This window comes from Oncorhynchus keta, chromosome 20, assembly GCF_023373465.1.
Source record: "Oncorhynchus keta strain PuntledgeMale-10-30-2019 chromosome 20, Oket_V2, whole genome shotgun sequence".
In the NCBI taxonomy this organism is placed as follows: Eukaryota; Metazoa; Chordata; class Actinopteri; order Salmoniformes; family Salmonidae; genus Oncorhynchus; species Oncorhynchus keta.
In genome coordinates, this window is record NC_068440.1 from 30,410,581 (window position 1) to 30,428,847 (window position 18,267).

The 18,267-nt window shown below is 44.5% G+C and overlaps 4 protein-coding genes across 11 annotated transcripts in view; 2 read left to right on the plus strand and 2 right to left on the minus strand.

The window, feature by feature from the left end:
• Positions 1 to 18,267, plus strand: part of LOC118399623 (BET1 homolog) — a 137,890-nt gene that overhangs the window by 90,804 nt on the left and 28,819 nt on the right. The gene's annotated exons all lie outside the window — the stretch shown is intronic.
• The window catches only part of zgc:85777 (uncharacterized protein LOC405871 homolog), a 186,731-nt gene that overhangs the window by 87,491 nt on the left and 80,973 nt on the right, over positions 1 to 18,267 (minus strand). Inside the window, exons 3-4 of one of the 7 annotated variants that reach the window (XM_052472618.1) lie at positions 1,094 to 1,223; positions 315 to 421 (exon numbers count right to left, since the gene is read on the minus strand). The exons of 4 other annotated variants lie outside the window; for them this stretch is intronic. In XM_052472618.1, coding sequence (XP_052328578.1) covers positions 315 to 421; positions 1,094 to 1,223 — 237 coding nt within the window. The remainder of the gene's footprint in view (positions 1 to 314; positions 422 to 1,093; positions 1,224 to 18,267) is intronic. 2 more of the 7 variants (XM_052472619.1, XM_052472623.1) reach the window with 2 other exon arrangements.
• Positions 1 to 18,267, minus strand: part of LOC127909949 (guanine nucleotide-binding protein G(T) subunit gamma-T1-like) — a 126,802-nt gene that overhangs the window by 26,186 nt on the left and 82,349 nt on the right. The window lies entirely within an intron of this gene.
• The window catches only part of LOC118399078 (tissue factor pathway inhibitor 2-like), a 57,849-nt gene that overhangs the window by 18,691 nt on the left and 20,891 nt on the right, over positions 1 to 18,267 (plus strand). The window lies entirely within an intron of this gene.

Below are 18,267 nucleotides of genomic sequence, written 5' to 3' on the forward strand. Positions count from 1 at the left end.
AACAGAACAGAAATCATTCTTTATTCTCCAAATCAGTGTAGGTGCACAGATAAGCATGCTTTTTCTTCCTGCTTTGAACAAGATGAAACAAGGGAGAAAATATATGTATATATATTTGTTATTTTCATGCTATCATTTGCCATTAAGAGTGTTTTAATCATGCTGGTGCTCTGATGTCCTCCCGCATTAGAAATATATTGAGCCTCCTTTTCCATCCCAGATTGGTTGAGTGTTTACTGAGAATCTGCTTTAGGCATGAGAAGAAGTTAGGCTATAATAAAATACTGGTGGGATACTAAATGAAGGCAACGTACTAGCAACATCTGAGCCGGCTCCGACTTCACTCACTCCCAGACAGGCCACTTTGTCTCCCATTATGGAGGGCAGCAGAAACTCCTTCTTCAGCTCTGTAGAGCCAAACCTACAGTATATGCCATTTAGCACAGTGTCACAACACACAGAGACAATGTGGTTAAAGAGCTGATCAAGTAACTGCTCTGTTAGACTCCCAGTCATTGAGCTAACGCTAGTTAGCTTCTTTCAAACTGCACATAGAAACATAACAATGGAATTCATCTGACCCTGGGCAAGTAGAAAAAGGGCTTAGTTGCCAAAACCTTGCACTTATTTTGCTATGTATAATGAATAGCATACATACAGCAGCTTGACTCATCATCAACACGATATATTCTGAAGTATTTAAACATCTGTCAAGTATTACTTGTAGAAGCCACTAAGTCCTAGTTTTGGTTTGTTGGTGTGCATATTGAAGCGGAGATGTCAGAAGAGTGGGTTGTCTCCAAGTCTTCAAAAAAGCTTGACTTTACAAATGTTTATTGTGTGTGTGTGTGTGTCAGTGGGAATCAGAGACTAATTTATGCAGTTTAGAAATAAAATTACATTGGGAAGGGTGGGGTGGGAGACAAAAGGGGAGGGGGGTCCAAAGGGAAAAAGCTATGTGATTGTGCAATTGATTGTATGTTTTTACTTTCCTCTATTAAAATATTATACAAAATAAAAATGAAATGACTTGCTTGATTGGCTCATAATGAAAATAACATGTCTATGGGCCAGATGGGTGCATATACATTACCTGGCCAGGGCAGGTGTGGCCATATCAGTCTGGACTCCGATGGCCATGGGGATGCCTCCACAGCGGATGTTACCCAGCTCCTCTGACACGGCTATACTGTAGCTGAAGTCCAGACCCAGGCCTCCATACTCTGCACAGAACACATAAACACAATGACTACCACCCTGAAGCACTCACTTCTGTAATCATGAAGTGCTTTGAGAGGCTGGTTATGGCATACATTAACTCCACCATCCCATCCCCCCTAGACCCACTCCAATGTGTATACCACCCCAACAGATCCATAGATGATGCAATCTCAATTGCTCTCAACCTGCTCCACTGCAGCCCCGTCGATGAGAATGGGGGCGTGCTCGGTCCTCTTTCCTGTAGTCCACAATTATCTCCTCTGTCTTGATCATGTTGAGTGAGAGGTTGTTGTCCTGGCACCGCACGGCCAGGTCTCTGACCTCCTCCCTATAGGCTGTCTTGTCTGTGATCAGACCTACCACTGTTTTGTCATCGGCAAACTTAATGATGGTGTTGTAGTCGTGCCTGGCCGTGCAATCATGAGTGAACAGGGAGTACAGGAGAGGACCGAGCACGCACCCCTGAGGGGCCCCTGTGTTGAGGATCAGCGTGGCAGATGTGTTGTTACCAACCCATACCCCCTGGGTGGGTGGCGTTAGGAAGTTCAGGATCCAGTTGCAGAGGGAGGTGTTTAGTCCCAGGGTCCTTAGCTTATTGATGAGCTTTGAGGGCACTATGGTGTTGAATGCTGAGCTGTAGTCAATGAATAGCATTTTCATTCTCTATTTTGTACAGGTGGGAAAGGGCAGTGTGGAGTGCAATAGAGATAGAGATTGCATCATCTGTGTATCTGGCGGTATGCAAATTGGAATGGGTCTAGGGCTTCTGGAATAATAGTGTTGTGAGCCATGACCAGCCTTTCGAAAGCAGTTCATGGCTACAGACGTGAGTGCTACAGGTCGGTAGTCATTTAGGCAGGTTACCTTTAGTGTTCTTGGGCACAGGCACTATGGTGATCTGCTTAAAACATGTTGGTATTACAGACCCGGACAGGGAGAGGTTGAAAATGTCAGTGTTGACACTTGCCAGTTGGTCAGCGCATGCTCACAGTACACGTCCTGCTAATCCGTCTGGCCCTGCGACCTTGTGACTGTTGACCTGTTTAAAGTTCTTACTCACATCGGCTGCGGAGAGCGTGATCACACAGTCTTCCAGAACAGCTGGTGCTCTCATGCATGTTTCAGTGTTAATTGCCTCGAAGCGAGCATAGAAGTAGTTTAGCTCGTCTGGTAGGCTCGTGTTACTGGGCAGCTCTCGGCTGTGCTTCCCTTTGCAGTCTGTAATAGTTTGCAAGCCCTGCCACATCTGACGAGCGTCAGAGCCGGTGTAGTACGATTTGATCTTTGTCCTGTATTGAAGCTTTGCCTGTTTGATGGTTCGTCGGAGGGCATAGAGGGATTTCTTATAAACTTCCAGGTTAGAGTCCCGCTCCTTGAAAGCGGCAGCTCTAGCCTTTAGCTCAGTGTGGATGTTGCCTGTAATCCATGGCTTCTGGTTGGGGTATGTGGGGACAACGTCATCGATGCACATATTGATTAAACCAATGACTAATGTGGTGTACTCCTCAATGCCATCTGAGGAATCCCGGAACATATTCAGTCTGTGCTAGCAAAACAGTCCTTTAGCTTAGCATTTGCTTCATTTTTATTGATCTAGTCACTGGTGCTTCCTGCTTTAATTTTTGCTTGTGAGCAGGAATTAGGAGGATATAATTATTGTCAGTTTTGCCAAATGGAGGGCGAGGGAGAGCTTTGTACACGTCTCTGTGTGTGGAGTAAAGGTGGTCCAGAGTTTTTATTCTTCTGGTAGCACATTTAACATGCTGATAGAAATTTGGTAAAAATGAGTTTCCCTGCATTAAAGTCCCCGGCTACTAGGAGCGCTGCCTCTGGGTGAGCGTTTTCTTGTTTGCTTATGTCGGAATACATCTCATTCAATGCTGTCTCAGTGCCTGCTTCTGACTGAGGTGGTATGTAAACAGATAAGAAAAATACGTATGAAAACTCTCTAGGTAGGTAGTGTGGTCTACAGTTTATCATGAGATGCTCTACCTCATGCGAGCAATAGCGCGATACTTCCTTAGATGTCATGTACCAGCTGTTATTTACAAAAATACATTTTCCGACGCCCCTTGTCTTACCAGATGCCGATGTTCTATCCTGCCAGTACAATGTATAACCAGCCAGCTGTATGTTGATGGTGTCGTCGTTCAGCCACGTCTCCGTGAAGCATAAGATATTACCGTTTTGAATGTTCTGTTGGTAGTTTAATCTTCCGCGTAGGTCGTCTATTTTATTGTCCAAAGATTGCACGTTTGCTAGCAGAATGGAAGGAAGTGGGGGTTTATTCGATTGCCTACGAATTCTCAGATGGCAGCCCGCCCTCCGGCCCTTTTTTCTCCTCCTCCTCTTCACGCAAATCACATGGATCTGAGCCTATTCCCGAGAAAGCAGTATGTTGTTCACGGCGGCCTCGTCCGACTCATTAAAGGAATGAAAGGATTCTGTCAGTCCTTGGTGAGTAATCACAGTCCTGATGAAGTTATTTTCGGTCATGAAAGATGGTAGCTGCAATATTATCTGCAAAATAAGTAAAACAAAAAGATACAAACAATGTAAATAAACAAACAAAAATCACACGAGGACATTTCTCCAAAAAGTACGATCTTTGTCCCCATGTACAGTTGCAAACCGTCGTCTTGCTTTTTTATGGTGTTTTTGGAGCAGTGGCTTCTTCCTTGCTAAGTGGCCTTTCAGGTTATGTCGATATAGGACTTGTTTTACTGTGGATATATATACTTTTGTACCTGTTTCCTCCAGCATCTTCACAAGGTCCTTTGCTGTTGTTCTGGGATTGTTTGCACTTTTTGCAGCAAAGTACGTTCATCTCTAGGACACAGAACGCGTCTCGTTCCTGAGCAGTATGATGGCTGCGTGGTCCCATGGTGTTTATACTTGCGTACAATTGTTTGTACAGATGTGTGGTACCTTCAGGTGTTAGGTAATTGCTACCAAGTATGAACCAGTCTTGAGGACGTCTATAATTTTTGGGCTGATTTATTTGGATTTTCCCATGATGTCAAGCAAAGAGGCACTGAGTTTGAAGGTAGGCTTAGAAATACATCCACAGGTACACCTCCAATTGACTCAAATGATGTCAATTAGCCTATCAGCAGCTTCTAAAGCTGTGACATAATTTGCTGCATTTGTCCAAGCTGTTTAAAGGCACAGTCAACTTAGTGTATGTAAACGTCAGACCCACTGGAATTGTCACACAGTGAATCATAAGTGAAATAATCTGTCTGTAAACAATCTTTGGAAAATTGTTTGTCATGCACAAAGTAGATATCTTAACCAACTTGCAAAAACTATTGTTAGTTAACAAGACATTTAATAATAATAATAATATATGCCATTTAGCAGACGCTTTTATCCAAAGCGACTTACAGTCATGTGTGCATACATTCTACTTATGGGTGGTCCTGGGGATCGAACCCACTACCCTGGCGTTACAAGCGCCATGCTCTACCAACTGAGCTACAGAAGGACCACATTTGTGGAGTGGTTGAAAAACGAGTTTTAATGACTACAACCTAAGTGGATGTAAACTTCCGACTTCAACTGTATATATGTGTATTATTTATATATACACTGCTCAAAAAAATAAAGGGAACACTAAAATAACACATCCTAGATCTGAATGAATTAAATATTCTTATTAAATACTTTTTTCTTTACATAGTTGAATGTGCTGACAACAAAATCACACAAAAATTATCAATGGAAATCAAATTTATCAACCCATGGAGGTCTGGATTTGGAGTCACACTCAAAATTAAAGTGGAAAACCACACTTCAGGCTGATCCAACTTTGATGTAATGTCCTTAAAACAAGTCAAAATGAGGCTCAGTAGTGTGTGTGGCCTCCACGTGCCTATATGACCTCCCTACAACGCCTGGGCATGCTCCTGATGAGGTGGTGGATGGTCTCCTGAAGGATCTCCTCCCAGACCTGGACTAAAGCATCCACCAACTCCTGGACAGTCTGTGGTGCAACGTGGCGTTGGTGGATGGAGCGAGACATGATGTCCCAGATGTGCTCAATTGGATTCAGGTCTGGGGAACGGGCGAGCCAGTCCATAGCATCAATGCCTTCCTCTTGCAGGACCTGCTGACACACACCAGCCACATGAGGTCTAGCATTGTCTTGCATTAGGAGGAACCCAGGGCCAACCGCACCTGCATATGGTCTCACAAGGGGTCTGAGGATCTCATCTCGGTACCTAATGGCAGTCAGGCTACCTCTGGCGAGCACATGGAGGGCTGTGCGGCCCCCCAAAGAAATGCCACCCCACACCATGACTGACCCACCGCAAAACCGGTCATGCTGGAGGATGTTGCAGGCAGCAGAACGTTCTCCACGACGTCTCCAGACTCTGTCACGTCTGTCACATGTGCTCAGTGTGAACCTGCTTTCATCTGTGAAGAGCACAGGGCTCCAGTGGCAAATTTGCCAATCTGGTGTTCTCTGGCAAATGCCAAACGTCCTGCACGTGTTTGGCTGTAAGCACAACCCCCACCTGTGGACGTCGGGCCCTCATACCACCCTCTCACCCTCATGGAGTCTGTTTCTGACCGTTTGAGCAGACACATGCACATTTGTGGCCTGCTGGAGGTAATTTTGCAGGGCTCTGGCAGTGCTCCTCCTGCTCCTCCTTGCACAAAGGCGGAGGTAGCGGACCTGCTGCTGGGTTGTTGCTCTCCTACGGCCTCCTCCACGCCTCCTGGTGTACTGGCCTGTCTCCTGGTAGCGCCTCCATGCTCTGGACGCTACGCTGACAGACACAGCAAACAGCTCGCCACAGCTCGCATTGATGTGCCATCCTGGATGAGCTGCACTACCTGAGCCACTTGTGTGGGTTGTAGACTCCGTCTCATGCTACCACTAGAGTGAAAGCACCGCCAGCATTCAAAAGTGACCAAAACATCAGCCAGGAAGCATAGGAACTGAGAAGTGGTCTGTGGTCACCACCTGGGGGTGTCTTGCTAATTGCCTATAATTTCCACCTGTTGTCTATTCCATTTGCACAACAGCATATTAAATGTATTGTCAATCAGTGTTGCTTCCTAAGTAGACAGTTTGATTTCACAGAAGTGTGATTGACTTGGAGTTACATTGTGTTGTTTAAGTGTTCCCTTTATTTTTTTGAGCAGTATATATATAATGTTAAGCCATGCCTCCTTGCCTGTGCAACATTTCCTCATCTCCCACTCCTTCTTATGCAAATATACCCAAATGCTTCTCCCTCTTTTTCTCCTGACCTGCTACAGAGTCCAAGGTGCTAAAGGAGCTCCTTAAAACCTGTTAGAGACACCAGTTCCCATTTGGGAACGCGCCCCCACCCCCCCAGCTGGAATGTGGTGCAGGGAACGCAAGAAATATTCCTAAAAATATTTAACCTCCACACATTAACAAGTAAAATAGCTCAAATGAAAGATAAACAAGTTGTTTATCTACCCACCAAGTCAGATTTCTAAAATGTTTTACGGCGAAAACATAGCACATATTTATGTCAAACCACCACCGCAGACATATCTCATTAGCATAGCCAAGTAGGAAAAAATATGCAATCAACAAACGCAGGATTAAAAAAAAAAATCATTTCACTAACCTTTTGAAATCTTCATCAGATGACAGTAATATAACATGTTACACAGTACATTCATTTTTTTCAATAATATGCTATATATATCCATAAATCTCTGTTTACAATTACGCATCGTTCAAAAAATGCTACTAAAATGTGAGGAGAAATTAAATAGCTCCGGCAGATAACGTCAGCTAACAAGGAATACACATCATAAACTTTGACTAAATATGCATGTTTTACATATGTATAGGAAGATACACTTATTCTAAATGCAATCGCTGTATTACATGTATTTTTAACGTTACAGGGAGAGTTCACTAGGCTAAACTAGGAGTCGGCGCTCCAAAAGTACCATTCTGGCTCCTCTACCTTGGAGTCGACAGAAACCCAAAATTAACACATAAATATTTCCTTACCTTTGCTGTTCTTCCATCAACAGAACTGGAAGGGATTATACTCACCAAACCAGCATTTAGTTTTCAAGTCTGCAGTCTTTCGGTTCTCAAAATACACGCATTTCGGTCAAAATGTAGGCAAAAATTGAAGTGGATGCGCACCAAAACGTCGAAATTATATATTATATGTCGAGTTAACTTGTCAAACTAACTTCATAATCAAGCTTTAACATGTTATAAAGGTGTACAGCAATTTTGAGAACAAACAGAAATACAGGCACCGTTCAATCGATCTTGGAAAAGAGAGAGGACTTGACCATTGCGCACAGAAAAGTGACAGGTTTTTTTGAGTGACTGAGAGCTTACCGCGTGCTCAAACTCTCGCGAGCGGGCGATTCTCACAATGAGAAGCCCCATTGAAAGCTGAGATCACGCTGAACACGTGGAGACTGTTCCTGGCGCTGTAACTGTTTGGGGAGGGTGTTTGCGATGACGTCAAAGGTGACCCAACTTTTCAGATGAGAAGAGATAGTTTGGGAGAATGCAGATTTTGAGAGTTCTGCTTTACATAGAGACAACATTTAAACGGTTTTAGAAGCTTTAGAGTGTTTTCTATTCGATAATATTTTTTATTTGCATATATTAGCAACTTTTGACAAAAATGTATCATGTTTTATATGGGTACCCAATTCCTCCAGAAGGGGCAGTAATCAGGGGTAGCCTTAACAGGTACTTGACCCCAAAAAAACATCTGGGTCAGATGGTTTATACCCTTTCTTCTTTAAGGTTGCTGCCCCTATCATCGCCAAGCCTGTATCCAACCTTTTTACCCTGTCTCTCCTTTCTGGGAGGTTTCCATTGCTTGGAAGGCAGCCACTGTTCGTCCTTTATTTAAAGGGGAGATCAAGCTGATCCTAACTGTTATAGGCCTATTTCTATTTTGCCCTGTTACTCAAAAGTGTTGGTAACAATCAACTGACTGGCTTTCTTGATGTGTATAGTATTCTTTCGGGTATGCAATCTGGTTTCCGCTCAGTTTATTGATGTGTCAGTGCAACCTTAAAGGTCCTCGATGATGTCACCATTGCCCTTGATTCTAAGCAATGTTGTGCCGCTATTTTTATTGACTTTGCCAAAGCTTTCGATACGGTAGACTGTTCCATTCTTGTGGGCTGGTTAAGGAGTATTGGTGTCTCTGATGGGTCTTTGGCCTGATTTGCTAACTACCTCTCTCAAAGAGTGCAGTGTATGAAGTCAAGATATGCTGTCTCAGCCACTGCCTGTCACCAAGGGAGTACCCGAAGGCTCGATCCTAAGCCCCATGCTCTTCTCAATTTACATCAACAACATAGCTCAGGCAGCTCTCTCATCCATTTATATGCAGATGATACTCTTATACTCAGCTTGCCCCTCTTCGGATTTTGTGTTAACCTGTTGAAGCTATGGGGGCGCTATTTCATTAATGGATAAAAAAACGTTCCCGTTTTAAGCGCAATATTTTGTCACGAAAAGATGCTCGACTATGCATACAATTGGCAGCTTTGGAAAGAAAACACTCTGACGTTTTCAAAACGGCAAAGATATTATCTGTGAGTGCCACTGAACTCATGCTACAGGCGAAACCAAGATGAAACCGCAAACAGGAAATTAGCAGAATTTTTGAAGCTCTGTTTTTCTATCGTCTCCTTATATGGCTGTGAATGTGCCGTGAACGAGCTTATGCTCTCTGCCGTTCGTCCAAGATGTCTGCAGCATTGTGACGTATTTGTAGGCATATCATTGGAAGATTGGCCATAAGAGACTACATTTGCCAGGGGTCCGCCCGGTGTCCTTTGTCTAAGTTGGTGCGCAATTCTCAGGTGCAATCATTTTACCATGCCATTCAGAGAGAGAAGCACACTTCCAGGAACGATACATCATTGAAGAGATATGTAGAAAAACACCTTGAGGATTGATTCTAAACAACGTTTGCCATGTTTCAGTCGATATTATGGAGTTATTTTGGAAAAGGTTCGGCGTTTTTATAACTGAATTTTCGTTTTTTTTTTGGTAGCCAAACATGACGCAGAAAACGGACCGATTTCTCCTGCACAAATAATCTTTCAGGAAAACTGAACATTTGCTATCTAACTGAGAGTCTCCTCATTGAAAACATCCAAAGTTCTTCAAAGGAAAATGATTTATTTGAAAGTTTTTCTGGTTTTTGTGAAAATGTTGCCTGGTGATGCTAACGCTAAATGCTAATGCTAAATGCTAACGCTAAATGCTAAATGCTAGTTTTGCTATGTTTGAGAAGCATATTTTTGAAAATCTGAGATGACAGTGTTGTTAACAAAAGGCTAAGCATGAGAGCTAGCATATTGATTTCATTTCATTTGCGATTTTCATGAATAGTTAATGTTGCGTTATGGTAATGGGCTTGAGGCTGTAGTCATGATCCCGGATCCGGGTTGGCTCGACGCAAGAAGTTAAATGCTCTACAAAAAAGCTTTCTTAGTGTCCAGCAAGCTTTCTCTGCCCTTAACCTTGTTCTGAACACCTCCAAAACAAATGTCATGTGGTGTGGTAAGAAGAATGCCTTTCTCCCCACAGGTGTGATTCCTACCACTGAGGGTTTAGAGCTTGAGGTAAGTCACCTCATACAAGTCCTTGGGAGTATGGCTAAACAGTACACTGTCCTTCTCTCAGCACATATCAAAGCTGCAGACTAAAGTTAAATCTAGACTTGGTTTCCACTATCGTAATCGGTCCTTTTTCACCCCAGCTGCCAAACTAACCGTGATTCAGATGACCATCCTACCCATGTGTAACAGGGTTATATTGGTGATTCCCCTTGCCACTTTATTGTTAAGCCAATGGGTTTTTGGTTTGAGTTTGTCTTGCCTTCACCTACTCAACATGGCATCTTATTGGCTGGTTTGCGTGGCTTGCTTACGAGGGGGGATGTTCCAGTTAGAATCGTCCCAGTGAACAAGCACCAAACCAGCGGTAAGTTGTTGGTTGCAAAGCACTGTACATCAAAAGTGATTTTTATACTCTCAAGTGATGATTTAAATGTACAATTTATATCAAATTGTTTGTAAATGTTATTTGAACATCACACATAAGATGCATCGGTTTTTGGAGAATATTTGTTGTGCATTTTGTTGTAAAGAATTCCCGCCAGTACTAGCTAGCAACTTACTGTGTCTGGTGGGGGGGGTTCATATATTTTGTACAGTGCGCGAGTGCAGAGTTGGATGGTGAGATGTGCATTGCAGGATGTGCAATTTTGTGCCGTTCCTATCAGGTACATTGTTAAATATATTATATTGTATATTGTAATTGTATTATTTTGGTAACTAGCCCAGTGAACAAGCGCCACTAGACTTTTTTTTATCGCAATTGATGATTTCTCTGGCTGAGGCTCTTCACAGATAAAAGACAACTTTTGTGTTACTTGTTTATTTGCAATTCTGATGTATATTAACTAATATAAGTAGGGTGAGTTTTACCAGTGTACTAGATATAGGTTAGATTTTGACGTGAGGTTTAAAAAAAATATATATATACATGTGCTATTTACATTTTTATTAGGGTGTTGATTTCCCATTGTTAAAATGGAAGGTGTTGGGAGAGGTAGGGGTTTCCTGTCATTTAATCTGTCACCATCTCTTGGTAGGGGTTCAGCCAAAATTCCAGTTACTTCTACACCTAGGCCCAAACTGGAGGGTTTTGATGATAGTTTACCCATGGACACGCCCAAGGATGTGTATGAAAGAGTTTTGCCAAATACAGGGAGTGGGGAGGTCTCCATGGATTTCATAGCAGACATAGTACAGCAGATTGGTCATTGGGGAGAACATTGCCTCCTGTTTGGAGTCAAAGGCAATTGTTGGACATGTTGGGGACAATGTTATGGGGAGTGTATGCAGCTCGAGGGGTATGGATGTGTCAGGCCTGAACATGGTATTGAAGTCTGATATCAGGGAACCGGTGTACTTTCGGGGGGATGGCTCTGAAAAGTGCACAGTGCATGAGTGGGAGGATATGGTAATGGTTTACATGCGTAAGAGGGGCGTGTCTGTGAAGGACCAAGCAGTTGAGGTTATGGGCAGGCTTATGGGAAGGGCCCGCGATATTGTTAAAGTTGGCATACGCAGCAATCCCTCCATTGATTTATCTAAAGACCCGAGTCCCATCTTTGACATAATGAAACAACATTTTAGTGACACTGTTTTTTCAAGCATGCCCCTTGCTGACTTTTATGCCACATTACCTCTGACTGATGAACAACCATTTGAATATTGGCTCAGACTGAACAGGGCTATGGAGGTTGCTGAAGATTGTCTAAAGAGACAGGAAAAAAGTGTTGAAGACCCATCTCGTGATCTCACAGTCATGTTCATCAGACATTGCCCTAATGCTGAACTGTCGTTTATCTTTAAGTGCAGGCCATTACAGCAGTGGACCGCTGCAGATGTTCATGAGAGGCTGGATGAATACAGGAGGGAGCGGAGGTACTCTCACTTATCTAAGTTGACCCCAGCCATCGCAACAATGAAGCAGGAAGTTGGTGCTGTCATGCCGATCACCATGCCTGCTGTGAGAACCCACATGGAAGTACCCAATACGTTGCCTTACCCAGCCCAGACTATTCAGGGCTCAGCTGAGCCGATGGAACGTATCCTTGCAATGCTGGAGCGTGTGCTGGAGCAGAGGCCACAACAGTCTGACCATAAGTTCCAAAAAGGGAATAGGAGCAAAGTGAAGTCTAACTGCTGGACATGATACTTACTTTCACTGCAGGGCCAATCACCTCTGCTTTCTTTGTCATGTAGCGGGCCACGCACGCTCTCAGTGCCCCAAGGCCGCAGCTCTGAGCACAGCTGGTGGAGTCCCTACAGTAATCACTGCTCAGCTTCCGGGAAAACTAGTGGGCCTGCATGTAGACGGGGAGAGTGTTGGGCCTTTTGTAGAGTCCCCATCAGTGAGAGCTGTTGATTTGGAGTCTGTATAGAAAAGTGTTTGTGATGAAATGGAGACTGAGAAGAGTATCATAATGCAGAACACACAGAGACTTTACCCGTATGATGATGTATTCTATGCCAAGGTGTTAATAGGAGGAGAAGTAGAAGTGAGAGCTATGCTTGACAGTGGATCCATGGCTTGTACCTTGAGCTCTAGGGTCTTACCTGAACTGTTGCATTCAGGAGTGTTGAAAAGTCCATCATTGAGTCCTACAGAGGTAGTCTTGGTTGGTTGTGGTGGGTTGAAGACGAGGCCTTTGGGAGTATGTGAGCTGGAGATGGAGGTGTACGGATGTAGAGTTGCTGTGACTACACTGGTGGTTGAAGGCCAGAGTGATGACCTCATCTTGGGCAGCAATCCCTGAAGACGGCTGGAGATCTCTGGAAGAGGGTTTATACTCCTGTGTGTTAAGGGGGTGAGGAGAGCAAGCGAATCGATATGATGGCTAATGTGGAGAGATGGAGAGACAGTGAAGTACCTGACAAAGTTGGAACTGTGAGACTAAAAGGGGCTGTGACTCTAGAGCCTATGCAGGAGCACTTCGTCTGGGGCAGACTACGAAACACTCAGAATCTATCAGCTGTCAGTGCTGTTGTCATTGAGCCCAGCAGTTCAAGGTCAACACCAAGGTCAATACTGGTAGGGAGGACAGTAGCTCTATTGCGGGGGGATGGGTGGCTCCCTGTTAGAGTGATAAACCCTTCTCAGAAGACAGTGACATTGAGACGAAACGCCACTCTAGCCGATGTCTTTCCTTGCATGGCTCTAGAGGATTTTGACTGTTCGTGTGTGAATGATGATTCATCAGCAGCTTTCCAGCAGCAAGTGCAGAGAACGGCTGATATACTCACTGACTGCCAAGATGACTTGACACTGACTGACGGTTTCAGCCAACTTCACGATACTGACGGACCTGACAGTTCAAGCGATCCTGAGGTCTTACGTGACTTAGGTTTGACTGATATTGATGTCTCTTCCTGTCAAGCGTCTCCTGCTGGTAAGAAGAAACTCATCCAGCTCATAGCTGAGTACCAGTCTATTTCTTCCAGGCACAAGTTGGATTGTGGAAAAACTTCCGGATGTCTTCACCGCATTCAACTGAGTGATGAGAAACCCTTTCGGATGCCCTACCGACGCCTTTCACCAAATAATTATGAGAAGCTCAAACAAGCATTGAATGAGATGGAAGAACGTGATATCATAAGGAAGTCTAGTAGTGAGTTCGCCTCTCCCCTTGTCCTTGTATGGAAGAAGTCTGGAGACCTGAGACTCTGTACTGATTTTCGTTTGCTCAATGCTCGCACCATCAAAGATGCCCACCCACTCCCTCACCAGGCTGGCTGCGTTAGGTGGAAATGCCTTTTTCTCGACAATGGACCTTACCTCTGGCTACTACAATGTGGAAGTGCATGAGGATGACCGGAGATTCACAGATTTTACGTCGCCATTTGGTTTGTACGAATACAATCGAATGCCACAGGGGTTGTGTAATAGTACTGCAACCTTTATGAGGATGATGCTAAACATCTTTGGGGATCAGAACTTTCTTAGCCTGCTGTGTTACCTTGACGATGTCCTGGACGATGTCTATGCGCCCACTGAAGATCTGGCTATACAGAGCCTGGAAATGGTTTTTGAGCGTCTCAAGGCTCACAACCTGAAGTTGGCGCCAAAAAAGTGTAACTTTCTGCAGAGGTCGGTGAAGTTTCTGGGGCATATCATTAGTGCGGACGGTGTAGCTACAGACCCTGAGAAGGCGAGGGCCATTACAGGAGTAACAGAAGCTGATCTGATGAAAGATGGCACTGACATTCCATCTCAGAAGAAATTGAGGTCATTCCTTGGGATGGTGGTGTATTATCAACAGTTCATTGAAGGTTGCTCGACCATTGCAAAGCCTCTCTTTGGATTGACTACTGGACACAAGGCTCCACGCTGGAAAAAGAAGCGATGCTCACCTGTCAGGAAGTTGACGGCTGCCGACTGGACAACAGAATGCAGACAGGCCTTATTCCAGCTAAAGCAAGCCTTACTGGACCAGGTTTTGTTGGCCCACCCCAACTTCGAAAAACCCTTTTTAGTCTCGGTGAATGCATCCAGCAATGGCTTAGGTGCTGTGCAGGAACCGGGTGCAGGAACCGGGAGCTACAGCGAGATCTATAGCCTTCACGAGAAAGTCCCTCAGTTATGCACAGTCGAGGTATCCTGCGCACAGGCTCGAGTCCTTTGACATGAAATGGGCGATCTGTGACACGTTCCACCACTGGCTACGGGGACAGCAGTTCACGGTATGGACGGATAATAATCCCTTGACATACATTCTGACCAAAGCAAAGCTTGATGCTTGTGAACAGAGATGGGTCGCCAAGCTGGCACTGTACGAGTTTGACATTAAGTACATCCCTGGAAAAATTCATGTTGTTGCAGATGTTTTGAGCAGAGAGCCCTTCGTACGACCCAGTGCACTCCATCGCCTGACAAGGGTCCCGTACAAGACCTTACTAGCTGAAGCCGACGCTGTGCGCACAGACAGAGTGCAAGATGTGTTTCGCTGGTCCAGCCACCCCTTTGACAAAGCCTCTGACTCCAACAAAGTGGTCATTAGCTGTCAGGCTACTGTTGACCCCCCATCTGGTGCTTTATCAAGACATGAAGTTGCAGCTGTTCTTCATTCACACAGGTGCTGGGTGGGTGAAGTGGGCCCACATGCACTGCTGTTGCTACAGCTCCCACAGGTTGTTATGCCATCAGAGCAGACCGATGTTGATGTTCTGCCACACAACCTACTGATGAGTAAGCAGCGTGATGACAACATGATCAGCAAAGTCATCTTCTTTGTGAAGAGGGGGAGAAGACCATCCCGGAGAGAGCGTGCCCATGAGAGTGTTGAGGTTTTGTGTCTTCTCAGAAGTTGGGACAAGCTGACCATGAAGATGGGTGTACTGTATCGTGTTTCGAAGAATGTGGTTACAAAGAGGAAAATGTATCTGTATGTGGTTCCAGCCTCCATGAAAGCAATGGTGTTGAAGGGTGTCCATGATGAAGCTGGCCACCAGGGCCAACAGAGAACAGTCTACCTGACAAGACAGAGGTTCTTCTGGCATGGCCTGGAGAGGGAGGTAAAAGCTTATGTGAAGTGCTGCAGGAGATGCGTGGTGAGCAAGACTCCTAATCCGGAAGCAAGAGCTCCTCTTGAGAGCATAATAACAACTGAGCCTCTTGAACTAGTGTGCATAGACTTCTGGTCTGCAGAGGATTCTTCAAACAAATCCTTGGATGTGCTCGTTGTTACTGACCACTTTACCAAATTGGCTCATGCTTTCTTGTGTCCGAATCAGTCTGCTAAGTCAGTAGCTCATCAGTTGTGGAACAACTATTTCTGTGTCTACGGGATGCCTCGCCGTATACACTTAGACCAGGGAGCCAACTTTGAGAGCGCTTTATTAGCGGAACTGTTGAGTGTTGCAGGCGTTCAGAAGTCTCACACCACGCCGTACCATCCGATGGGGAACGGGTCCTGCGAAAGGATGAATAGGACTTTTGGAAACATGATCCGGGCCCTGCCAACGAGAGCAAAGCACAGATGGCCTCAGGCGTTAATGTCCATTACGTTTGCATACAATTGTACAATCCAAGAGACCACAGGCTTTGCCCCTTTCCTGCTAATGTTTGGGAGGACGCCAAGACTGCCTGTTGACATAGTCTTTGGCTCTGTCATAGAGAACCCAGAAGTTGTCGACTATGACCAGTTTGTTCAGTCTTTGAGGAGAGATCTGAAAGAAGCCATGAATGCAACACAAGCATCTGCAGCGAAGCAGTTGAAGAGGCATGCTGACCTTTATGACAGAAGAGTCAGAGGAGCATCAGTGGAGATTGGGGATTGAGTTTTGCTGGCTAACAAGGGGGAGCGGGGAAAGCGGACGCTCGCTGACCGTTGGGAGGATACTGTCTACCTTGTCACTGGATTGAATGCTGACAGTCACACTTTTAAGATTCAGAACAGCTCCACTGGACGGGAGAAGACGATACATCGCAACCTGATGATGCCAGTCAACTTTCTTCCTCTTCCCCATGCTGCTGTTGAGGAGGGAACAGACATGTCTGGATTAACAGAGTCTGAGGACATGAATGACAGCCTTGTGGTCTCAGCTGCCATGGACACTGCAGTGGATGATGGTGCTGACTACAGAACCAGAGTGTGGGTGTCAGAGTTGTCTTCTGAAGGAACAGGTGACACAAGCCTAGAGGGTGATGTGCGATCCTTGGATGCTCAGGATATTCCACCTTTGGATTCCGTGGATGATATACTGCAGCTGGAAGGTCTGCCTCGATCAGAGAGTCTTCAAGAATCTCACCAAGACTGTAACAGTGTAGTGAGTGAGCTAATTGAATGGAATGACCAGTCTGCTTACGATATCCGTACTGACCTACCAAACGCGGACCATTCCTTACCTGATCAGTTACGTACTGACTGTGTTGACGGACACACTATTGCAACAGTACACAACACTGTTACCCCTTATGCAGTTGAAGGTAGTCGGGGTCATATTAGGTCAAGGGCAGGAAGGCTATTTAAACCAGTGTCAAGACTGATTGAGATTATGAATCAGCAGAAAGTTAGCTCTTGAAGGTTAAATATGTGAATAGAGGGTCAATGGTATTGACATCTTTTATTTGTTTTGCTTTTACATCATTGTGACCATGATTAGAGGTTGCAGGATGGTAATGTGACATATGATAAAGTCTCTTATGGTGGTTTATTTTATTACTTGGATGTTTTAAAGTCAACGAGTGTACTTAACATGTGACAGGCATGTTTACCTATGAGGGCTAAGGGGATTGATCAACCGCTTTTCACTCTAATTCTCAAGGAGAATAGTCTAATGACTGGAATATTTAGTGACTGATTTAAAGCAGGGTCTGCATCCTTGATATACACAGCTTTACCTTTTAGTTTTCTCTATTAGGTAGTATATATATATATTTTTCTCTCTGGATTATTCTGTACATATGTTGAGTGTCTCTGTATCTGGTATGTTTGCACAGTGCCGTTTTGTATTTTGTTATTTTTCTTGGCAAGTGGAATTCAGTAGGGGGGAGTATAACAGGGTTATATTGGTGATTCCCCTTGCCACTTTATTGTTAAGCCAATGGGTTTTTGGTTTGAGTTTGTCTTGCCTTCACCTACTCAACATGGCATCTTATTGGCTGGTTTGCGTGGCTTGCTTACGAGGGGGGATGTTCCAGTTAGAATCGTCCCAGTGAACAAGCACCAAACCAGCGGTAAGTTGTTAGTTGCAAAGCACTGTACATCAAAAGTGATTTTTATACTCTCAAGTGATGATTTAAATGTACAATTTATATCAAATTGTTTGTAAATGTTATTCGAACATCACACATAAGATTCAGCGGTTTTTGGAGAATATTTGTTGTGCATTTTGTTGTAAAGAAATCCCGCCAGTACTAGCAACTTACTGTGTCTGGTGGGGGGGGGGGGTTCATATATTTTGTAAGTGAGTGCAGAGTTGGATGGTGAGATGTGCATTGCATGACAAGCAATTTTGTGCCGTTCCTATCAGGTACATTATTAAAGATATTATATTGTATATTGTAATTGTATTATTTTGGTAACGAGCCCAGTGAACAAGCACGAAACCAACGTGCGTGAGTGCAGAGTTGGATGGTGAGATGTGCATTGCATGACGTGCAATTTTGTGCTGTTCCTATCAGAATAAATCTACATGACTGGTGCTACATGTGTCGATGTGTCGATGACTGATTGAACACAACGCAAGAAGAGTACTGTTACACATGCTAGATGACGGAGACGTAATTTATAGATCGGCAGGTAAGGGTGCTCTTGAGCGGCGAGAAGTTCTTTACCAATCGGCCATCAGATTTGCCAACAATGCTCCTTTATAGGACACATCACTGCACTCTATACTCTGTAAACTGGTCATCTTTGTATACCCGTCGCAAGACCCACTGGTTGATGCTTATTTGTAAAAATCCTCTCAGGCCTCACTCCCCCCTATCTGAGATATCTACTG